Source organism: Elephantulus edwardii, unplaced genomic scaffold (assembly GCF_000299155.1).
Source record: "Elephantulus edwardii isolate Elephantulus edwardi_28Jun2011 unplaced genomic scaffold, EleEdw1.0 scaffold00237, whole genome shotgun sequence".
In the NCBI taxonomy this organism is placed as follows: Eukaryota; Metazoa; Chordata; class Mammalia; order Macroscelidea; family Macroscelididae; genus Elephantulus; species Elephantulus edwardii.
The window spans coordinates 162844-187350 of record NW_006399987.1 but is presented as its reverse complement, the minus strand read 5'-3'; the positions used below and the strand labels follow the sequence as shown (position 1 = coordinate 187350).

Below are 24507 nucleotides of genomic sequence, written 5' to 3'. Positions count from 1 at the left end.
CTCTCTCTCTCTCTCTCTCTCTCTCTCTCAGCTGCTCAGGTACCCTGTCATGAGAATGCAAGTTTCAGTCTTCCCGTTTAATAAAAGTTTCTACCCCATGACTCTGCACATGGGCCGTTGTGCCTTCAGAGAATCTAAGTCCGATTTCTCATATCTCTAACAGGTTCCGCTTTCCTCTGATCTCTACCTGTCCTGTCTGCTACAACCTCAGGACCTCTCCTGAGCAACTCCACTTATTGTCATCTCCTCACCCTCCCTCTCCAGGCCTGAGAAGGATGGGGCAGCCACCGGAGTGGACTCCATCTGCTACTACCATCCTGACACCGAGGGCTACAGGCTGGACCGAGAGCAGCTGTACTGGGAACTGAGCAGGCTGACACACGGAGTCACTCGGCTCGGCCCCTACACCCTGGACAGTGACAGTCTCTATGTCAATGGTGAGGGAGAGTCATCTTTTTTTTGGAAGCCCAGTAGCCCCACTTCCTCCCTCTCTGCCCCTGTGTCCTCCTCTCTCTCACCTTCCTCATCCTTTCTCTTGCTTTCTTCACAGGATACACCCATCAGACCTTGACCGTGACTCCCAGCCGTGAGTATTCTAATCTTCTGAAAACTCAATAACCCCTATAGTAAGGTCAGTCTTTAGGCATGGAAGAAGCCATGAAAACACAGTCTCCACTTCTCCAACCATCCCATCCAGCTTCTCTGAACAGTGACTCGTATTAATTTTTAAAAGCATCCCCTCCGAAGAGGAATGATCTATATTGCATTGAAACAGATGAGGGAGAGAACTGTTTAAAAGGGACATATCAATGGGTATTCTTGTCATTACAGAAGTCCAGAGTGAAGACTGCATAGTGGAGTGGACTTGGGGGGAGGGATTACATAACAATGAAAGAGTTTTTCTTTTTCTTTTCAAAGAGAAGAGTGATTAGGAGGGGAGGGATGAGTAGGGACAAAAGTGCAACAATAAATGACTGGAAACCCTAAGTTTCTATAAACTTTCATTAAAATTAATTTTAAAAATTACAAGTATATTGAAAAAAAGCGTCCCCTCCGTGGCACCTCTTAAATAATGGGGTACTCACCTGAAGCACACTGGATCATTTCCTCCCCAGCTTCTACAGTAAACGTAGTTTCTACAGGGATGTCGATATCCTTTTCAAGTTCCACAGGTAGGAATCTGCCTTGACGATGATACTCCCTGCCATTGCTCTTGTGATATATCCAAAGGTCACTCAGAACATCTTCCAAGATGTTCCTTAGTCCATGGCGTTTCTTGAATACCGGTCCCAATCCTAGCATTCTTCCTTCTAACTTGCATCTGAAACCTAGAGTTGACCCCTGTCTTCAAATCTCCCCCCCCCATCTTTGTTATTATCATATAGTATTAAATCAATTCAAGCTCAGGATCACCCTATAAGTCAGCATAGAACTGTCCCATAGCCTTTCCAAAGCTGTCATATTTATGAAAGCCAACTGGGACATTCCTCCCCCCCCCTCCCCCCACCCCCTGGAGAGCTTGGGAGCAGCTAGTGGGTTTGAACTGCTGATATCTGGTCAGCAGTCAAAGGTTTAATCTCTGTGCCACTAGGGCTCCTTTATCTTACTGCCCTGCCTCCCAAACCTGGGCTTATGGGAGAAGATCCAGTTAAAGGAATTGAAGTTGCTGGTTACCATTTACCTGGACGTCCTCAGGGTGGAGAGTACAGCTGACTGAAGCCCTCTGGTGGAGAGAATCAGATACTACATACGGGAAGGCAAGGGATCATCCACTGAGGAGCATCTGAGTTCCACACAGGATTCCTTATGTGCCTTCCCTGTTGCAGCCACCAGTCCAACCCTGCTGTTCTTCACCTTGAACTTCACCATCACCAACCTGCGCTACTCCGAGAACATGGGCCATCTGGGATCTGCCAAGTTCAACAACACTGAGAAGGTCCTACAGCGCATTGTAAGAGCACCAAATGCCTACTGCACGCCTCCCCTTGCACCTATATGACCCCAGCCCTCCTCCTCACCTCCTTCTCTTTATCTAGCTTGGTCCTTTGTTCAAGAACACCAGCGTCGGCACCCTTGACTCCAGTTGCAGAGTGACCTCGCTCAGGTGAGATGCCCAGGAGAGGATATTCAGATCTGCATCCCTTCTAAAGTCCTTTCCTCCTGTTCGTACTGTTTGCTCCACACCTGGCCATCTGTGTATCGAGATGCCCTATTACCTCCTACACCTATTCCTGCCCATTCAGGATTCCATTCTGCCCGCCTTCTGGTCCTGTCCAAAAAAATATGAAACTGACATAAACAGTCTTTTTGCCATAAATGTTCCTTCACCCACATTTAACACGCTTCATCGTAATTGTTGTTCAATGCCATGGAGTGGAGCACAACTCACAGCAACAACCCTGTGAACAAAAGGCCTGAAGCTTTTCTATAACTATCATCATTTCATAGAGTTCCCAGGGCAAGATTGTGAGCTTGGTTTTTCTCTCTTAGCGTACTCTGATAGTGTGGTGGCAGGAAGCAGGTTCCTGGATAATCAACAAATACAGTGCCTCTTCCAACCTCATTCACCTTCTCATCTCTCAAACATGAACAAATCCTAGACTTTTTTTTACCCACTATTCCTTTCCTTAGCCCCAACTGTCTTTGGTGGTTGTTAGGCTACTGTTGACTTGAATTAAGAAAACTGACAAAATGTTGCACAGTTGTCATGATGCCCTATTATCCTAGCAACTCACAGGATGCTCTTGTCAATCACTGTGGTGGTTGCACCGATCCATCCCGCTGAGGGTCTCCCCCTCCTTTTATGACCCTCTGCTGCGTCAAACATTATGTCCTCCAACTTGTCATTGTTATTATGTGCCATCGAATGGCCTGTGACTCATAGTAACCCTATGTACAGTAGCTCTGAAGCCTTCTCTAGCCTGAGCCAGTCTCTCCGGCATACCTACCCCCATGACCCCATTGACTGTGTCAATCTATCTCATCCGGGGTCCTCCTCTCCTACTCTGTCCCTCCACTCTTCTGAGCATGATGACCTTCTTCTAGAACAGGTGCCTCCTGGCCAAGTGCCCAAAGTATGTGAGATGGAGCTTCAAAATCCTAGCCTCCATGATGCATGCCCTCCACTAAAGACTGATTTCTTTGATGAATACCTTAGGAAAGGAGTGAGACAGTGTTCGGTTTCTGTATTGCATGAGTAATCAGAAGATTGCCAGCTGGAATCCATAGCACATTCAAAGAGCAGGCAGTCTCTGTCTACAAACACTTACATTCTTGAAAATGGAGTGGAAACAGAAGTCCTATTTCAACAGAAGTGGGATTTGGGTTTGTTTTTATTTTAAGTAGATGGCACACCTTTCTTCCCAGTCTGCTTTACTCCGAAATTTCCATTTAAAGATGTCCACCAAGAACAACCCTGCTGGTGGTTAGAATCGGTGGCAAAACTCCAGAATCCTTTTACCGCCGGAGGAATGTTGATTCAAGTTTACGGCTTTTCTCTTACGTGCATCGTTCTTGAAACGCACCCTCATCTTCAGTCCTTGCATATGGATCCAAGTCTGGCTGGTCATCTTTCTCTCCTCCTTCCCTCCAGCCCCTCCCTGTCCTGCCTTCCTGATCTCAGGAGCCCTGGTGCAGATACCCTTTGTTCATCTCCTTGTCCTCCCCGACCCCAGACCCGAGAAGGACGGGGCAGCCACTGGAGTGGACGCCATCTGCACTCACCACGCTGACCCCGAGGGCCACGAGATAGACCGAGAAGAGCTATACTGGGAGCTGAGCAAGCTGACTGATGGGGCCACGCGCCTGGGTCCTTACACCCTGGACAAGGACAGTCTCTATGTCAATGGTGAGGGGGTGCCGCCTTTTCTGAAGCATGGCAGGCCCTACACCCTCTTTCTCTGCCCTTCCCTCTCACCTTCCTCACTCTTTCTCCCTGTCCCTCTACAGGTTACACCCACAAGACCTCAGCCACCACTCCTAACAGTGAGTATTCTGAGGCTTTAGAGCATCTGATAACCCCTGGGGCTGCCTGCACACGAAGCTCTGCCCCTCAGAATGGAAGAGGTCATGGGAACACTGCCTCCAATCCCCCTTCAATCCACCGCACTGACAGCTCCCTTCAGCAAGCAGCTGTCAAACCCTGACAAGCCACATATGTGGCATCTCCTCCCTGCAACCACTAGGATGCTAGGGTCCACTGCAAACACTCTGGGTGTCCTTCTCCCCAGCTGATGCAGTGGGTTTGACTTCTGCAGGGATGCCAAGCCCACCTCCAATTCCACGGGTAGGAATCTGACTTGCTGAAGAAGTTCCCTGCAATTTCTGTTGGGTTCTAACCAAAGAAGCAGGAGGAGTGACAGAGGGGGCTCTTTGAAATGGTGTTGCTAGGTTCGGGGAGTTTCTTGAGTCAGAAGTGACTCATGGCATGGAAGAACAACAAAGGTTAGAGGTGATTTGAAGACAGAGGAAACTATAGGTTTCAGATGCAAACACTTATTATTCTAGCTTGTATCTGAAGCCTATAGTTCCCTCTGTCTCCAAATCACCTCCAACCTTTGCTGTTCTTCTGACTCAGAATAAGTCTACGAGACAGATTAGAACTTCCTCATATTGGTTCCAAGGCTTTGGTCTTACAGACACTGGTGCCGCTACATCTTCCTCCTGGGCTGTGCCTAGGACTTGACCACTGGGCCAGTAGGACACTCCATTATCTCATGGTAGTGTCTCAGATCTTCTGGGAGAAAATCCAGTTGCAGAGATTCAAATTGTTATCACTTGCATGAACTTCCATAGGGTAGAAAATACAGCTCAGCGGCGCCATCTGGTGGAGAGAATCAGACACTCATGTAGGAGGGCTGGAGAAAGCTGGGCAAGACCTTGACAAAGGAGGATGAACTCAGAGCCCAAGACAGGATTTCTTATCTGCCTCCCCCATTGCAGCCACAAGTCCAACCCTGCTGTTCTTCACCTTGAACTTCACCATCACCAACCTACGCTACTCTGAGAGCATGGGGTATCCTGGATCTGCCAAGTTCAACAACACTGAGAAGGTCCTACAGCGCATTGTAAGAGCCCTGAACGCCTGCTGCCTGCCTGCTTTCACCCCGTCTTGATCTCAGCCCCTTCTGCTCACCTCTTTGTCCTTCTCTAGCTTGGCCCGTTGTTTGAGAACACCATCATTGGCACCCTCTACTCCAGCTGCACCATCACCTCGCTCAGGTGAGATGCCCAGGAGAAGCTCTTCACACCTGCCTGCCCCTCAGAGATGCTGCACCTCCTGCCCATCCAGTGCTTGCTTCACACCTGGGCACTTGGGGATAGCAATGTCACATCCTCTTCTTTGTGCACATCTTGTCTGTTCTATGTACATTCTGCCTCTCTTCTAGTCCTGTCCAAGGGAGAGAACATGCCCCAGGAGTTAGCTCATTTAAAAAAACAAAAACACAAAAAAACCCAAAAAAACAACTTTCTGTCTGAAGAAAATATCAAGCAAAACTAACAGTTCCTGTGGCATGCATATTCTTTCCTCATTTATCATATTCAAGGGTGACAAACCTAAGTCATGGGCAAACTCTCAGGACTGTCCTCGCCTGTTCTTGAGTCCCTCCTGATCGTGTCATGTCAGGAGGCTCGCAAATGGCCATTAAACAAATACTGTCTCAACTCCAATCTCAGCTCTCCTTCTCCAACACTAGTCATGTCGATACCTTTTGGTATCTATTCCCTTAAACCCTCACATTACCTTCAGTGGTGATTGTTAGTCTCATCTGACTTGAATCCAGATCAGGAAAACCTTACAGACAGCAGAGTAAGATTGTCCCCAGCCTTGCATCTCCTCATAACAACCAACATTCTCTTGTCAGTAACCGAGGTTATTGTACTATCCATATGATTAAGGGTCTTCCTCACCTGTCTGGCTTTACTCTGCATCAAACATGACGTCCTCCTCTAGGGAGTGGCCTCTTTTGGTGATGGACTTGACGTAAGTCAGTCCGTAAGATGATGTTTTGTTATAAGCTGCAAAGGTTTTCTTTGTCTCACTGTCAGAGCAGGCAGACACATTTCCTTCTCGATCTATGTTAACCTGAACGCACCACTGAAACCTCACCTTGAAAAACCTCACTGGTGGTTGAAACACCAGCAGCAAGACTTCCAGAAAAATTTATTTCAGCTCTGTGGCTTTTCTCAGGCACTACCATTCTTTTTAATATTTTTATTATTACTAATTTTAATGAAAATTTACAGACTTTGAATTCCCATTGTTGCACTTTTTTCCCTCCCCACCCCACTCCCCCAGTTCGCTCTTCTTGTTGAAAAGTAAAAAAAAATTAAAAAAATCTGTCATTGTTATACAAGCCGTCCCCCCCAGGCCCACTCCACTGTGCAGCCTTCGTTCTGGACTCCTGCCATGACAATAATACCTAATCACATGTCCCTTTTAAACAGTTCTCTCTCTCATTCTTAAACCCCACCCTCATCATCAGTCCTGCATATGTCCTCACACCCCAGGCCTGAGAAGGGTAGAGCCGGCACTGAAGTGGACGCTGTCTGCACCTACCACTCAGACCCAACAAGCACTGGGCTGGACAGAGAGCTGCTGTACTGGGAGCTGAGTCGTGGGACGCAAGGTGTCACCCAGCTGGGTCCCTACACCCTGGACGAGGACAGCCTTTATGTCAATGGTGAGCACTGGGGCTGCGGCCAGGGCTCCTCCGGCCTCCCTGTGGGCCTCAGCACAGCCACTGTGCTCTGCACTGGCGTCTTCCCTTGAGGGAAACTTTAAGCACCTCCCAGACTCACTTGGACCTTTGCACCTTTCTTCATGAGGAAGTTCAGTTCTGGGTAGTGCACATGGTCACACATTCAGCTGCTAACTGGAAAGTCAATTGTTTGAGTCCACCCAGAGGTATCTCAGGAGAAAGGCCTGGTGATCTACTTCTCAAAAAGTCAGCCACAGAAAACTTATATTGTGCAATTCCACGCTTGCACACAGAAGATCACCATGAGTTGCAGTGTTTTTTTTTTTTGTTTTTTTTTTAAGTGGAAATAAAATTTTTATTATGTGGTTTTCTGGAATTTTCTAATTTTTTAAAAAAATTATTAAATTTTATTAGTATTAATGAACATTTACAGGGATTTTGGGTTTTCATTCCTTCATTGCTGTACCCTTCTCTCTACCCTCCTCCCCAGTTTGTTCTTCTTCCTCCGCCCTCTGAATGTCTGTTTTAATTGTCCAATTGCCACAGTGCTTGTCAAAGCCAGTTCTGGTTTTTTTTTCTAAATGAGGGAGTTGTGAAACGAGGAATTGGAAAGTCAGGAGAAGTGGAGGGGTGGATTGGCAGATACATAAGCCAATCAGATGCGCTGATACAGAAATCCTCCCTTGAGCTGTAGGTTTTGGTTCTGGGGTTTGTCAACAAGGTTGGCACTTTGAGGACTGCACTCCCTAACTGTTACTTAAATGGATTTTCTTGGAAACCCTGGATGCCCCCTCTTTCTCTCACATCCCCTCATTCTTACAGCTGTGCCCCCTCTCTGCCTCTCTCCGCAGGTTACACCCATCAGGCCCTGCCCTCCACCCTCAGCAGTGAGTCATTGCACCCTGGTAATGCTACCTTCCCCTTCCCCCAGCCCCTAGGAGGGAAAAGGCCAGGACTTCACATGTCTTCCCTCCCCAGTGGCCCAACAAAGACAAACCCAGCACAGGAAAAATGATACAAGTCCCAGGACATAACCATGTCCGGCTGGGGGGGACCTTTTCTCCACATTTACCTCACTCTTTTCTTCTCAGCTGCTACTGCCTCTACCGTCTACCCAGCAACCACTGCAGCTCTGGTTCCTGTCTCCACAGGTAAGAGCTTCCTCTCTGCGATTCTCATGTACTTGATGGTGGGAGGCATCACAGGGGAGCCAGGACCCTTCCTTAACTCATCCAAGGTTTATAAACATCACCGTGTAAAAAAGGCATCAGTGAGACAGACAGTGGGAGGATTCAGTGGTAGAACCCCCAACTTCCACACAAGAAACCTGGCTTGACTCCTTAACCATGATGCACCCTTTTCATGCCCCCACCTCTCTGTCAGTGGGGGTTTGCATGTTGCTAAGAGGCTGGACTTCCAGACTAGGATTAATGAAGAAGAAACACCCAGTAATGTACTTTTTATTATTATTATTATTATTATTATTATTTTTGTGTGCGTGTACCGTCAAATCAGATCTGACTGGTACAGGAGGAGATTGTCCCTCCTTCCCCGGCAGAGCATCTGGTGGATTCGAACCATGCACCTCTGGGATTGTAGTTGCAGCTCCTTGCCACTAGGCCACCAGAGCTCCCCTCAGTAATGTACTTTTAAAAAACCAAAACAACAACAACAACAACAAACTACCAAAAACAATGCTCCATTTCCACAACCAACCATGAAGATGAAGTGGGCCAAGGCAGAATTTCATTCTGTTTATATTAAGGAGTCAGTCACCAACGCTGGGACTCTCTCGGCAGAAGTTAATAACAAAAGCCACGCAGCGATATAGAGGATGCCAAGGGCCCTGGCCTCCTATAGGCTCCTGGCAAAGAAGATGAGAATTCATCGTATACACACTATCATGCCTACAATCACATCTATTACCTACATTTGCACGACAGTCACCAAGGTGTTAGGACAAAGTGATTACTCTGAGGACATAGAAGTGTGTGAGGGGTTTCTTTTTGATGCTTCTTTTTAATTCTCAGGGAAAAGGGGGAGTCCTGTGAGCTACATGTCCCCCCAGGAAATGCCCTTTTGAATCAGGTTTGTCTGAGGACCAGATCTGCTTTCTAATCTCCCAGTGGCCCAATGTCACTTTCCACATTACTCACTGGACAACTGCCTTATGCATCTCTTTGGTTATTTATTAGACAGGACTTCCTGAGGGTATTAGAGCAATCAGGCCACAGCACGCAGCGTTGGTCAGACCTGTGCTTGGGGGAAGGATTAGGAGCACAGACTATGGGTCCACAAAACCTGGGTTCAAATCCAATCATGTCACTTAATCATGGATTTATATGAGGCTATTATTATTATTGAAGCTCTCTTTGTCTACTTACTAAATTGTTGTTGTTATGTGCCCTCTGAGTCGGAATCAACTCATAGCTGACTCTCCAGTGAGATTTCAGAGGCAGTGAATAGCATGGGAAGAGATTCCCGATCCCTCTCCAGCGAAGCAACTGGTGGATGTGAATTGCAACTGGTGAATTTGAACCTTGTGTCTTTGGAATTGAAACACAGCTTCCTACCATTAGGCCACTAGAGCTCTTACCGAATATGTAAGAAAGGGAAAATAATACTGTCTCCATCCAAAGGATTTGTCTCAAGGGTTAAGTAAATGGAAATTCAAGTTAGAACCGAGTTTGACACACAAAAATTTAAGGTAAATATCCCTTTAAGCTAAACAAACAAACCCAAGTATGTAAAGTAGGTGCCCAATTTGGACTAATCCAATTTGAGCATCAACCGTATGTAGTTCATTCATTAGTGTTCAAGACTTACCTATTCCTGATGAATTGCATTGGGGAAATCTGCTGTCAGGGACCACTCCAGAGTACTGAAAAGCAACGATGTCAGTCTAGAGACTAAGGTGAGCCTAATCCAAGCCATGGTCTTCACAATTACTTATGCGTCAAAGAGCTGGACGATGACTAATGATAGCAGAAGAAGAATTAATGCCTTTGAATTGTGGTGCCAGAGGAGAGTCTTGAACATACCATGGACCACCAAGAAAACAAATAAGTCTGTCTTGGAGAGGGTGAAACCACGTTTCTTCTTGAAGGCTAGGATTTTGAAGCTCCATCTCACGTACTTTGGACATGTGGCCGGGATAGACTGGTCCTTGGAGGAGGACATCATGCTTGGAAGGGTGGAGGGACAGCGCATGAGAGGAAGACCCTGGATGAGATGGATTGATACAGTAACTAAGGCAATGGGGGTAAGTGTGTCGGAGTCAGTGAGACTGTCTCAGGACAGGGCAGGCTTCAGAGCTCTTGTACGTAGGGTCTCTGTAAGTCACAAGTGACTTCACGGCACATAACAACAACACAACTGCCAAACAGGAGCTCTGGTGGCCTAGTGCCAAGAAGCTGTGCTTGAGGGCACCAGCTTCTCCACTGCAGAAGGATGGACAATCTCCTCCCTTGCAATGAACTGCTTCTGAAAAAAAGGCAGGGTTTAGAGCTGCTGTACAAACTATGGTTCTCAGGGGACACAACAGCACCTAACAACAACTGTATGTACTGGATTAATGAGAGCCAATTTGGGAAAAAAAGAAACCCAGGCAAGGGGCTCTGTCTCCCTGGAATCTTAATGATAAAGATTAGAAATTGTCCGCTTTCTGCTTTAGCCCCATTGCACACTGTTTCACATGCATCCTCAGTGCACCTCAGTTAAGGCTGGCATCTGGGCTGAGGTCTCCTCCCTGTTGAAACTCACCCTTGTGGAGCTGAAGACACAATGTGAGATGTTTCAAGTTCAGGGTCCTGGGACATGGCGTAAACTCAGTGAGGGTGTCTCTCGCACTGTCCCTGCAGCCATTGGCCCTGCCCTGGTGTCATTCACCCTCAACTTCACCATAACCAGCCTCCCCTATGAGGAAGATATGCATTCCCCAGGTTCCTTGAAATACAACACCACAGAGAGGAGCCTACAGCGACTGGTGAGAACCCCCTCATCTGGATGTACCCTGCCCAGAGATGCTATCCCTCCCTACCTGCCGGCACAGCCCTGCCAGTTCCATCCTACCATATGTGTGGATGGTGGTCTCATACAACAAGGGTCTATCCACGGATAGCCCTCTTCCTTGTCCTTTATCCTGACCAGTGATGCCGAGCCTGCCAATTCGTGCTGACCTCCCCCACCTCAGTCCTGCTAGGTACACTGATGCTGGCCCAATGCCCAGTCACCTGACCACTGTCTCACCTCTACCTTCACAGCCCGCCTACTCACTTTGCTTTCCTTTGACAGCTTGGGACCTTGTTCAAGAATACCAGTGTTGGACCCTTCTACGCTGGCTGCAGGCTGACCTCACTCAGGTGAGACTTCACAGTAGCCTAACTGGCCCCAGCTTTCCCAAGTACACCAGGCCCAAGGGCTCTGACTTGGTAAAAAGGGATAGAGATTGTTCACAGCTTTAGTCTGCTTAGCTCCACAGTCAACACTCTTCGCCACCAGTAGCCAGGAAATTAAAAGGCGTATTGCCATGGGAAAGTCTGCTGTTAGGGACCTCTCCAAAGTTCTTGAAGAGCAATGGTGTCTCTCTGGAGACTAAGGTGCGTCTGATACAGGCCATGGTCTTTGTAATCACTTATTATGCATCAGAGAGTTGGACAATGACTAGGGAGGACAGAAGGAGAATTGATGCCTTTGAGCTGTGGTGCTGGAGAAGAGTATTGAGAATACCATGGACTGCTAGGAAAACAAACAGATTCATCCTGGAGAGGGTTAAACGGGGCGGCTCCTTGGAGGCAAGGATTCTGAGGCTCCGTCTAACATATTTGCACATGTTGTAAGGAGAGACCAGTCCTTGGAGAGGGACATCATGCTTGGTAGGGTGGACGGACAGCACAGGAGGGGAAGACCCTCTATGAGGTGGATTGATTCAGTGACTAGGATAATCGGGATGGGAGTGTCGGAGACAGTGCGATTGGCACAGAACAGAGCAGAGTTTAGGGCTGTTGTACATAGGGTCGCTATGATTAGCAAGCAACTTGACGGCACATAACAACAACAACAACACACAGTCACAGCAGAGGTGGGATTCAGAGAGCACTGGCTCCAGCACCCAGGAGTCGCCTGGTGCTCCTTCTAACCCACGGGTTCTGCAAAGCCCATCAGCAGGACAGCCAGCCCCTCCTTCATTACCCACTGATCTCCTGCACCCTGATCTCTGACCAATAGGAGCATTTCTTTCAGATGTTAAATTCTATCCCCAAGGAATCTCGCCAGGGGTCCCTTCTCTACTTGCTTGAATGCCAAATCCCAGCTCTTCTAGTGCTTCCCGTGTGAGCATGTGTGAGCTCTGTTATCACAACTCCATGAGGATACAGGCTTCAGGCTTTGAATGTAATCAAAAGCCCCCAGCTGTGATTCCTGATTATGCTTGCATTCCTAAGCTGAGGTTCTCTCTGTGACTCTAAGTCTGGCTTCTCTCCAGTTATCAGGCTTTTCCTTGGACCCTCGTCTGTCCTTGTGGTCTCAGGACCCTCCTGGGGAATTCCTTTCATTGTCATCTTTTCCTCGTCCCTCTCCAGGCCCAAGAAGGATGGAATAGCCACTGGAGTGGACACCTTCTGTGCCTACTACACTGTCTCCGAGGGCTACAGTCTGGACAGAGAGGAGCTGTACTGGGAACTGAGCAAGCTGACCCATGGGGTCGCCCACCTGGGCCCCTACACCCTGGACAGTGACAGTCTGTATATTAATGGTGAGGGAATGTCATCTAAAAAAAATAATAACATAAAACCAAAACTTAGTAGGGCCCCTCTATCTCTCCCTTGTTCTCCTCCTTCACCTTCCTCATCCTTTCTCCACAGGTTACACCCACCAGAACTTCACCATGACCGCCAGCAGTGAGTATTCTTCAGAAAAACTGATAACCCCAGTGAGCCTCTCCCACCAGGTTCAACCCTTAAGAATGGAAGTGGACACTGTCAAAACTCCCCAGCAACCCTCCCTCAAGTTTTCGAGAGTGGAGACTTCTTTCTTAGATAATTCCTTCTTGTTCGTGGTCACGTCTGATGTAACAGAAATATGTTGTTGTTGATTGCCTTCGAGTGGAGCATGACTCCTAACGACGCTACGAACAAAAGGCCTGAAGCTCCTCTACAACTATCAATATTTATCGAAGTTTATAGAGATTCCAGAGGCATTTAGGAAGTGGACGTCCTGACCCCTTCCCCCCCAAAAAACCACCACACTACCAATAAACTTTGGAACTTAGGTGGGAGGGATATTATTTTGCAAAATGTTCCTCAGATTGTCCAACAGATCTTGGCAGGTCAGTTCATCTCAGAAGGTGATCTGACATTTCACAAACTGCCTCACCCTGGGGAAGTTTGGGTTCCTCAACTCCCCACCTTGTCACCTCTTCTCACAGCAGTCTAGCCTAGACTTGACACGTCGGGTATATGAGCAGTCAGGATCACGTAGAACAGAACTTGCCTGGTTTCAGCAAAACACACTGATCGGGATGGCCTGCGTCCAGAAGGTCTTTGTGCACATCCTGTCTAGGCCTGATGTAGGACACAGCCTCTCTCACTCTTCCCTACTCCCATGTAGCCCCTGGCCCTGTCCTAATGCCCTTCACCCTCAACTTCACCATCACCAACCTGTACTACACAGAGGACATGCAACCAGGCTCTGCCAAGTTCAACTCCACGGAATCCATCCTACAGTGGCTGGTGAGAACACACCCCGCCCCATCCTCCTTCTCCAACTTCCCCTCCACCTTCACTGTACCTCTGACTTCCCACCACTACCACCTTCAGGGTACCTCTGGTTTCTCCCCCTTCATGCGTCTTTCACTTCTCCTCTACCTTAATTTCACCTCCCTGCTATACTTTCTGAGAACCTAGAGTGCTTAAAACCATGGGCTCAAAAGCAGACAGTGTCAAGTCCAAACATTGGTACTGTCACTTAAAAGCTATGTGACCCTGTGGTTGGACATTTGGGCTGTCTCCATGTTCTTCTGATGGTGAATAATGCTGCTATGAACATTGGTGTACAAATCTTAATTTATGCCTCAGTCCTCATATTCTCAGGGTCTATTCCAAGTAATGGAATAGCTGGGTCATATGGAATTTCTATGTTCAGCTTTTTGAGGAAGCACCAAACTGCCTTCCAGAATGGTTGTACCATTTTACAGTCCCACCTACAATGTCTATGAGTTCCTTTCTCGACACATCCTCTCCAACATCTATTACTTGCTGCCCTGTTAAACTGACACTCTTACTGGAGTGAGATGGTACCTCATTATGATTTTTATTTGCATCTCTCTTAATGCCAGTGATTTGGAACATTTCTTCATGTGTCTGTTTGCCATTCGAATATCTTCCCCTGTGAAAATTCTTTCCATGTTTTTTGCTCATTTTGTAATGGGGAGGGGAGTTTGAGGGAATTTGTTTAAATTTCTATTTTAATTTTGTAAATAAACTAGTAGAAAAATTTTTAAAAATTAAAAATTTTAAAGAAGGTGGATTGATTCAGTGACTGGGTTAGTTGGGATGGGAGTGTCAGAGACAGTGCAATTGGCACAGGACAGAGCAGTTTAGGGCTGTTGTACATAGGGTCGCTATGAGTCACAAGCGACTGGACAGCACATAACAACAGCAACAACATGTGACCCTGGACTCATGACCTTGACTTTTGCTACTTCTCCTTCCTCATCTGCAAAACTGAGATGATAGAAGCATTTATCCCACCGGCTTGCTTTTGATAATTAGATTTTAGGAGAAAGGCGAGTTGCTGTTTTATTAAAATTGTTTATTGTTTCAAAATAGTAACTTTACAGGCACTTTCTTTGCTTCTCCCTCTTCCTCAGCTCAAGCCCTTATTCATCAACAGCAGCCTTGGTGCCCTCTACGCTGGCTGCAGACTAACCACACTGAGGTGAGATTTCCCCTCTGTTCTCTCTTAAAAGAGAGAGCAATGTGGGAGCTGGCTGGGCTGGCCAGACTTTGGAATAAGGGAGGGATGGGAGGCCCCTACAGGTCATTTTAAGAAGACACTCACATTCAGAGTGATGTTGGTATAAGGACTAAGGTGCATGTGATTTGGGCCATGGTCTTTCCAATCACTAGCTAGGCATCTGAGACATGGTCAAAGACCAAGAATGACAGGAGAATTGGTGCCTTTGAGCTGTGGTGTTGGAGAAGATATTGAGTACCTCATGGACTGCCAAAAGAACAGATAAAATCTTAGAGAAAGTGCAGCCAGAGGGCTCCTTGGAGGCAAAGATAAGAAGTGCATGTTGTTAGGAGAGGTTATTCCTCAGAGAGGAACATCATTCTTAGAAATATGAAGCCCAACGAAAGACAGGAAGACCTTCAATGAGATGGGTTGACACAGAGACTGCAGCAATAGGCTCAAGTGTGTAAGAGGTGATGAAGATGGCAGAAGATAGGGCAGGGTTCAGATCTTTTGTCCATAGGGTCACTATGAGTCACCTAACAACAACAAACACCCTCAGAGACTGTCTCAATTCTAATGATAGTGTAACAGATGGCATCACAAGTGGGTGGCTTTGACCAACACAAATTTATTATCTCGTAGTTAAAAAGGCTAGTCATCTGAATTGAGGGCCCAGCTCTAGGGTGAGGCTCTAGGAGACACCTCTTGTACCACCTTCTGTAGCCATGGCAACCTTCACAGAGTAACCATCTTTCTCCTTTAGACTTGCTGTCTCTTCATCTGTGATGATCCTTCTAACACAGACGTCTTTAGTTCACACCCTGCACAGGGGCAGCAAAGTCAATCCTATTCTCAAATACTCAGACAGAGAAGTGTGATCTCCAACATCCATAGCTTAGGGTAGCTCTGCTTTCTCCTAGAGGGTCACCATGAGGAACTGACTGAACAACAATGGATTTATGACTGAACAAATGTGTTTAATATTTATAGGCATTCTATGAATGTTTTCAGTTGAAATATTTGCTTATTTTTGAAAAATATAAGCTGTTCAGTAGTACAATGGGCATATATTTGGAAAACTGAATCGGCTTTAAGTGTTAGAGTAGCAAAAATTTTACAACAGCACAGGGGGAAAAATCTATCAAAGAGAGGAAATGCTTTATATGTCAAAAACATACAGATTCCTTTTCCCTAAGTGTTTCTTAAAGCAAGGTATAAAATTAGGTATTGCTGTTGTTGTTCCGTGCCATTGAGTTGCTTGCAACTCATAGTGACCCTATGTACAAGAGCCCTAAACCTTGCTCTATGAGGTCTCTAACACATATGGGGGAGGAACCCAATTCAATTTATAACAGGGGCCAGCCCTGCACTTGCACAGCTTCAACATTGAGTCCTTCCTTAAATACTGCATAGTGGGTGAATCCACTTCCAACTCAAGTTATCAGGGTCACTGTAGTCCAGGCCATCAAAAGCCATAGCTCCCTGCCAGGTAGTGATGCCCACTCAAAGTCTTCCCCAACAAGATGCAGGTTACTCACAAAGTCTTCACACTAGAGCCAGTGTCAGCAAACAACACAACAGATGTCTACAATTAGAGCTGGGAACAGCTGAGCTCAAGGCTCTTCTACCCTGGACAGGAGTGGATCCAATTCTCTCTGGCAATGTTCTCTGTAAGTACAATCTGCTGGCCTCCAAGCTTATCCCATTGTTTCTAGTTTTTCCTCTTGTCTCAGGGTGACGATGATGCAGGAGGCAAGAGGCCAGCGAGAGGTCAATGCTTTGCAGATGCTTCTGCTCAGCTTCTCAGGTCCAGAAACTGGGTTGGCTCAGCCTCCTGAGACCTGACCAGTCTCCAGTTAGCTCTGTTGTCCAGCCATTCCAGGACCTAGTAAAGATCTATAAACAGTTCTTTACCAGTTCATTAACAATCACCTATAATTCATCAACAATCTGCGTTATGCAGATGACACAACCCTGCTTGCTGAAACCGAGGAGGACCTGAAGTGCTTGCTGCAGAGGATCAAGGACAGCAGCCTCCAATATGGATTGAGGCTCAATATCAAGAAGACAAATATTCTCACCACTGGACCAATTGGCAGCATCAGGATGGATGGTGAAGAGATTGAGATTGTTCACAGCTTTATTTTGCTTGGCTCCACAGTTAACACTCTTGGCACCAGTAGCCAGGAAATTAAAAGACATATTGCAATGGGAAAGTCTGCTGTTAGGAACCTCTCCAAAATACTGAAGAGCAATGGTGTCACTCTGGAGACTAAGGTGCACCTGATACAGGCCATGGTCTTTGCAATTGGTTGTTATGCGTCAGAGAGTTGGACAATGACTAGAGAGAGGACAATTGATGCCTTTGCGCTGTGGTGCTGGAGAAGAGTATTGAGTGTACCATGGACTGCTAAGAAAACAAGTTCATCCTGGAGAGAGTTAAACTGGGCTGCTCCTTCAAGACAAGGATTCTGAGGCTTCGTCTGACATACTTTGGACACGTTTCAAGGAGGGACCAGTCCTTGGAGAGGGACATCATGCTTGGGAGGGGTGGAGGGACAGCAAAGGAGGGGAAGACCCTCTATGAGGTGGATTGATTGAGTGACTGGGGTAATTGGGATGGGTGTATCAGAGACAGTGAGACTGGCACAGGACAGAGCAGGGTTTAGGGCTGTTGTAGCTAGGGTTGCAATGAGTCGCAAGCTACTCGACCACACATAACAACATAACAACAACATAATGGACCTGACACCAGGGGTGGGTATTGTATATCAATCATCTCTGGACCATAGAATTCCAACCAAGAGGTTCCAGCATTATTCATACTGTGCAGATGAGAGAACCAAGAGTTAGAGACGTTTGTGTCATTGTTATCCAAAAATGAGAAGGCTAGAGTTTGAACCAATAGTCATCTGACTAACATATCCACTTTGGTCTCCCCTAATTCAAACAGCGGTCTGTCAGTGACACCGCTCTGACCTGTCACATGCCTATCTCTTTCTCTCCCCAGACCTGAGAAAGATGAAGAAGCTACGGGAGTAGATGCCATCTGCATGCACCACCCTGACCCCACAGGTCTTGGCTTGGACAGAGAACAGCTCTACTGGGATTTTAGCCACCAGACCCACAATATCACCCAGCTGGGTCCCTACACCCTGGACAGGGACAGTCTCTATGTCAATGGTGAGTGGTAGTGGTGGCAGGGGTCTCCTCTGGGTCCCCAGGTGGGTCTTGCTGCTGCAGCATCTCTATTAAGGGCAAAATGATAGAGGCGGGAGGGAGGGAGGAAGGGAAAGAGAGAGAGAAAGAGAGAGAAGAAGGAGAAGAAAGAGGAGGAGGAGGAGGAGGGAGAAGGAGAAAGGAATGGGGATGGGGAGAGGGAGGAGAGGAGAGGAGAGGAAACAGAAAGTCAGAGAGAAAGGTTGTAGGAGGCACTGTTCATAGCCTGAAAGAGAATGACCCCTTAACCCACAGATGCCCTCTTGGCATCTGTTCCTCCTTGAAAGTTCAGATGTTCCATCCCACCATAAACCTTCTCAAACCCTTCATCTCCCTCTTTTCTTACTCACTCTTTGTAGGTTATACCAGACGAGTCTTAACTACTGTTCTCAGTGGTAAGTGTCCAAACCTCAAAAGACCCCAAGTCCCGTTGGTCTTGGTGAGAGCAGTTGGTCATTCTCCCATAGCCAAGGAGCCTGGGAGTAAAGGAAGCTGTAAGGCCTTGGCCACCATCTCCCAATCTCTGCCTCCCATCACTCGGGCAGGGTATCAGGGCCCCTTGTCTAAGAAAAGTCCAAGACACTGACGCTGTATCATTCCCATTTCTTCTGCTTCCTCCTCAGTTGCTGTGACTGTCTCACTCTCCTCGGGACCCTCAACCACTTCAGTCCCCTTCTCCGGCTCCCCAGGTAGGAAGCGGCTCTCCATGCTCTTTCCTTCCCACCCATGTGCCTCTGTCTATGACAGTAAGAAGAGCAAAGAGAGTGTGTACAAGCAGGAAAGAGGACATGGTGGGAGCATGAATCCTGGAGACCATTCCCTTGCCATGGCCCAGTCCAGGTCCATGCTTATATCTGAAGAGCTCTGTGAACAGTAGATTTCCAGCTCAAGCTGCCAATTCCTCCATTGTTAACTGGGTTCCTTTCTACGTCTTCCATCCTACAGCGTGGCTGGTGTCTCAGCTTCTATAAAGGCCTGGATATTCGTTGGGTCGGGATGCCTCAGTTCTTCCTTATTGGTTTGTCTTCACCCACCAGGCCAGCTCAGGCTCACTGACCATATTCATGTTGGTCATTTGAGTTCGTAGCTTCAGGAAGGACAGCCCCAGTGCAAAACATCTTTCTTCCTTATCCAATTGCCCAAATCATGTCACATGTCCAGGCCAGATTCAAGGGGTGAAGAAATGGACCTCTGTCTACTGATGGAAGGGTTGTGGATTGGGGGGGTGGGGGTATGTATGAACGTGTGGCCATGTTACAATCGCCCCAGATAACCTTCGACTCATAGTGGTCGCTTTGATTCTCAAGTGACTCAACAGCACATAACAACAACAACAAATCCAGATAACCTGCCAGGGGCAGCTGGTAACCATGTCCTCTGTCCCTAACCCTTAGAAAGTCCAGAGGATCAGTTTGTAAGACCAGAAAGAGCAATTCATTTGGAACAGTTCCCAAAACCCAGTATTTTCTTAGGATAGAAAAAAAATACAACTATGACTCGTAGTGACTCCATGAGGGTAAAACTACACTCCATGAAGTTTTCAGTAGCTCATTTTTCTGAAGTCAATTTTTCAAGCCTTCCTTTGGAGGCACCTTGACTGCACTCAAACCTTCATCCTCTCATTTAGCAGTCAAGTTCATTAACCATTTGTACCATCTAAGGACAGAAAGGAAATAGCTCACACAACTGAAGACTGATTCTCGAGGGACAGAGACTAAGACTATCAGCAAAGAAAGCGCAGATAAATATCAGTACATCAACAATGTCAACAAGGCAGCAGCAATATCCATTGGTTATTTGCCATGTATTCCTGATATGTGATCATACTTTAACCCTAGCAAATAGGCACTATTATTCATGCATCTGAGAGTGGCAGAAAATGAAGCTTAGGGTACTCTGATTTTTTTTGAGCCATGTCCCAAAAAAGGCCAGGACTCAACCTCAAGTTTTTCAAACTCCAGAGCCTGAATTTCTAGCTCAAAAGAGCTGAATGGCTTTAGGACAGTGACTTACCTTCTCTGATGGTGACTTCACTTCACTCTTATCTTCCTTGCCCTCACTATCCCATGAGCTCACCTTCTGGGATAGTTGTAAGAATTAAAGGAGATACTGTTCATCACAGAGTGCACTGTAGAATCTGCTCTTAACAAATCCTGACCATTATTGTTGCTGCTGTTTTTCTTATGGTCATTATTGTCGTTACCATTATTACTCATATCTTTTAAAAGAAAGTTTTCCATTCTGGGAAAAAAGACATTCTGATCCGATGCACCAGCCATCACAGAGGTGGCTGGAGATTCTCAGCCCCTGTCCCCATTAGATCTAGCACAGGGCTCACAGAGGGTGGCAGCTTCCTCTCTCCCTGTGACAGCCCCTGGCTCTATCCTGGTGCCCTTCACCCTCAACTTCACCATCACCAACCTGCTCTACACGGAGGACATGCATGTTCTGGGCTCCTTGAAATTCAACGCTATGGAGAAGGCCCTGCAGTTACTGGTGAGAGCCCTGGCCACCTCATTCAGACTATTAACTGATCCTTGCCCCAATCACCTTTCCCCAACCTACTGTGTCAAGCCTACTGACTGACATCTACCCGATCTCTTTGCCCTGCCTCTCAGACGGTGCCAGTCCTGTCCCTCTCAGCCTTTCTCCATTCACTGGTGCCTGCCTAGTGCACGTCACCCAATCCCCATCCCTGTCTGCCAGACCTTCTCTTCACCTCCATCTCTTCTTCTCCAGCTCGAGCCCTTGTTTGAGAACACCAGTATCGGCTCTTTGTACTCTGGCTGCAGACTGACCTCTCTCAGGTGAGACTCCCTGAGAAAGAAGTGGCCTCTCAGGAAGGTTGGGGATTCAACTCTTTGCCCCTCAAGGGTGAATCTCCCACCTTAGTCATTTCCATCCCCCAGTCTGGGACTGGTGTTCCAGTCACTGCCCCTGGAGCTCCTGACACCCCCACATTTTCCCTGAGTCCTGAGTCCTACCATCTCCGAGGTTGCGTTTACTGAATAGCAATGCAAAAGCAAGATTAGCCATTGTAATAAATTGGCCATATTAATCAATGGTAATCAATGTTCTAAAACAAAAGTATATAAATTATTATATGAAAAAATCAATATGATCAATAAATATTCCATCAAAAAGAATCATGATAAAAATGAGCTATCCTTCCTGTAGTTCTGAGGTGGCTATGTGCCATCAGGCTCGAATCGACTCATAGCTGACCCTCTAGCAGGTAGAGACCATCACGTTTATTCCCATTGTATAAATGAGAAAATGGACATATAGATCATTGAAGAGCCAAGATAGGGCAGAAGGGCAGTGGGCCCCGGGGAACTGAAATCAAAGCTCTCAGGTGACCAGGAGGTGGCAGCCAAGAGCCACACCTCTGGGCCAGGAGACAGCTCTGCAGGAATGGGAATCACAGATCCAAAGAGCAAAACCTGGCATGGAGCATGCAGATCAGAGATACTCAGCTGCAAGTGTGAGGGTAGACAGGGCAGGGTCTGATGCCCGGGCGTGGGGTAAACACATTCTGATTCCACCAATAAGAAGAGAGGGGGAAGAATGTCAACAAATGTGTAACGAAATGATTCTGCTTCTAATGAGAATGTGCTGCCTTGTGGTGGATCGCAGAGGCGAAGGAGGTCAGTGATGAGAGAGAGAGAGAGAGAGGTCAGTGCCTGGAGGCGACATTTAAGGAATCACTTTCCCAAGACAGGTGGTTCAGCATCCTGGGTTCTGTTGACAGAGCCACACCACTTGCTCTCTTTAAAAAAGAAACAAAACTGGCATTTTATTATATTGTGGTTTTGGTGAAGGTTTACCCAGCAGTTTTAAGTTTCCATTGGAAAAGTTCCACATCGACAATTTCCACAGTGACGTTGCTTGCTTGCTTTGCAATCCATGCACTCTCTCATTGTCATGTTTGTTCTGTCCCCAGAAATCTAGTTTTCCTGCTCCTTTACCTTCCGAACTTTGTTTTAAAGTCATTGTCTCACGGAGGTGATTTTTTTTTAAAGGAGCTCTGTCACAAGAGAGTCTTTATTTGTGAACCAAAGTGTTATTTAGTTAAAATGTGACTTCAGGGCGATAGTTTCAATTCAAGGTTTCAAATGTATCTCAGAGAAATCTTGCAGCCTCAGCTAGTCAGGTAAATGTGGGCTTTGTAAGATTTCATGGTTCTGTTCTGCATTTTTCTCCCTTTTGATCAGAATCCATTCATTGTACCCCTGATTAGAAAGGTCAGGAACCATCAAGTTCTTCTGGTTTCAAGGTAGATAAGGCCCTGATTCAAGGAGACTTTCACTCTTGTAACCTGGTTTTGGGTTTTGGTTTAGGGGGTTTTAATGTTGGCAGGGTTTGTTGTTGTTTTTAATTAATTTTAATGAAAGTTTTCAGAGACTTTGGATTTCCATTCATTCATTGTTGCACTTTTCTCTCTGCCCCACCTCCCCCCACCCCAGTCCACTCTTCTCTTTGAAAGGTAAAAGAAAAATTATTTCATTGTTATACAATCACTCCCCACAAGTTTGCTCAACTATGTAGCCTTCGGTTTGAAAAGGAGAAGAAAAATTCTTTCATTATCATACAATCCCTCCTCCCCAAGTTCATTCCACTATGCAGCCTTCATTCCAGACTCCTGTCATGACAATAATACTTAATCACATATCCCTTTTAAACAGTTCTCTCCATCATCCGTTTCAATGCAGTATACGTCATTTATCCCATTTTTCTCAATCTCCTCTCAACCCTTATGTCAGGTCCTTTTTACAACAGTGACACTGCAATCTTTGTCCTTTTGTGACTGAGATATTTCACTCAGCTTAATGTCCTCCAGGGTCACCCATTTTGTATAATATTTCATGAGTTCCTTGTTTTTCAATGCAGCATAGTATTCCATTGTGTAAATATACCAGAGCTTCTCTATCCACTCGTTTGTTGACGGGCACTTGGGTTGTTTCCAACTCCTTGCTATTGTGAACAAACTGGATCCTCATTGTTCCTATTTGTGTATCTTCTCAGGCCTGAAAAAGATGGAACAGCTACCAGTGTAGATGCCGTATGCACCTATCGTCCCCATCAAGCAGACCTTGGGCTGGACAGCGAAGGGCTGTACCTGGAGCTGAGCCAGTTGACCCAGGGCATCACCATGCTAGGGCCCTATACTCTGGACCAAGGCAGTCTCTACATCAATGGTAAGGGGCTACTCACCAGCTCTGCATCCCAGAAAGCCCCATGCCCACCCTTTCCATTTCACCCTTTCTCTTCTTCCTGACTTCCTTCATCTTTTCTCTTTCTACCTTGCAGGTTACACCCACCAGATTTCAGAAACTACTCCCAATAGTGAGTACTTAGAGACCCCAGGACCTTCCCTACCCCTCAAAACTCCCCAAGGAAGCAAAAGGCCCCTTGACACCAACCACCACCCATCACCCCTACCCCCCTACCCCCTACTCCCAGCCACCCCCCCACACCCCCACACACACACACACACACACACACACACACACACACACACGGTCAAGAAAGAAGGACACAGCTGTAAATGGCCTCAGGACACAGAGAAATGGCCAGTGCTTGGTGGCTGAGGGGGTGGATAGTGAACAATTGAAAGGAAAGGCATGATCATTGAGTCTTCAAATGGATGTTTCAACACTTTGGAGCTTCCAACACATTCTATGCTCCATGTTCGGTAGACAGTGCTCAAATGTCATCCATAACTGGTGACTCCAAGGACCCTCAACCATCGCTAAGAACTACTATGTGACCCGCATTGGGTTCAGAGTTATGGCCCCAGACCCTGCCCCTAACATCCCTCCCAGGCCCAGCCTAGACATGGCCCCTCTCTCTCCTTCCTCTGATGCAGCCACAAGCCTCGCCCTGGTGCCCTTCACCCTCAACTTCACCATCCTCAACCTGCCCTACACTGAGGCCATGGGGCCTCCTGGCTCCATAAATTTCAGCACCATGGAGAAGGTCCTGCAGTATCTGGTAAAAGGCTCTCCCGCCTCCTCCTGCCCTTCTCATGGTCCCAACGCCTAATTCATGTCCTGCCCCTGGTTCCAAACCTTCTTACCTCATTTCTACTGTGTTCCCTGGTACTAACCTTCTCACTTCACTCCTGTCCTGTTCACTGGGGCCGGGGTCTCCAACTTGGCTTCTGCCCTGCTCTTATGTACTGTTTTGTACTATTGAAACAGAACCGACTCGTGGCTGACCCTTGGATGGCTTTCAGAGATGGCACCCGACTATGAAAGCTCCAAACACTCCTCACTGTGCCCCGCCCACCTTTGCCCCGCCCCACCCACGTGACTGCCTTTCTTTCTCTCCACAGCTTGAGCCCTTGTTCAAGAACACCACTGTTGGCCCCCTATTTTCTGGTTGCAAACTGAGCTTGCTCAGGTGAGATTCTCCTATAGGACAGCTGGGGGTGGGGGGGATAGAGGGGGTGGAAGTGTGGCTACTCCAGGTGCTCCCAGGCCGAAGGCATTCCTTCCAACACTGCTGAAGGAGGAAGAAACAAGGGTGCTTTCAGGAGGCGCTGGATCCAAAACCAAGGTGCCTACTAATCCGCCTTCCAGTTCCCAGACTGCGAGCTTCTAAGCAGACCTGGGCCTTCGCTGATCGC

General features: G+C 47.1%; 1 protein-coding gene across 1 annotated transcript in view; it reads left to right on the top strand.

Annotated features, from left to right (window-relative positions):
- LOC102872780 (mucin-16-like) overlaps window positions 1-24507 on the top strand; it is a 121719-nt gene that overhangs the window by 47603 nt on the left and 49609 nt on the right. The window contains exons 30-54 of the mRNA XM_006898806.1: window positions 265-437; window positions 551-586; window positions 1758-1951; window positions 2037-2104; window positions 3675-3847; window positions 3949-3984; window positions 4942-5066; window positions 5153-5220; window positions 6511-6683; window positions 7553-7606; window positions 7793-7852; window positions 10562-10686; window positions 10995-11062; window positions 12281-12453; window positions 12563-12630; window positions 12671-12707; window positions 13308-13429; window positions 14569-14636; window positions 17668-17840; window positions 20197-20372; window positions 20616-20683; window positions 22902-23074; window positions 23187-23222; window positions 23746-23870; window positions 24214-24281. Coding sequence (XP_006898868.1) covers window positions 265-437; window positions 551-586; window positions 1758-1951; window positions 2037-2104; window positions 3675-3847; window positions 3949-3984; window positions 4942-5066; window positions 5153-5220; window positions 6511-6683; window positions 7553-7606; window positions 7793-7852; window positions 10562-10686; window positions 10995-11062; window positions 12281-12453; window positions 12563-12630; window positions 12671-12707; window positions 13308-13429; window positions 14569-14636; window positions 17668-17840; window positions 20197-20372; window positions 20616-20683; window positions 22902-23074; window positions 23187-23222; window positions 23746-23870; window positions 24214-24281 — 2640 coding nt within the window. The remainder of the gene's footprint in view (window positions 1-264; window positions 438-550; window positions 587-1757; window positions 1952-2036; window positions 2105-3674; window positions 3848-3948; window positions 3985-4941; window positions 5067-5152; window positions 5221-6510; window positions 6684-7552; window positions 7607-7792; window positions 7853-10561; window positions 10687-10994; window positions 11063-12280; window positions 12454-12562; window positions 12631-12670; window positions 12708-13307; window positions 13430-14568; window positions 14637-17667; window positions 17841-20196; window positions 20373-20615; window positions 20684-22901; window positions 23075-23186; window positions 23223-23745; window positions 23871-24213; window positions 24282-24507) is intronic.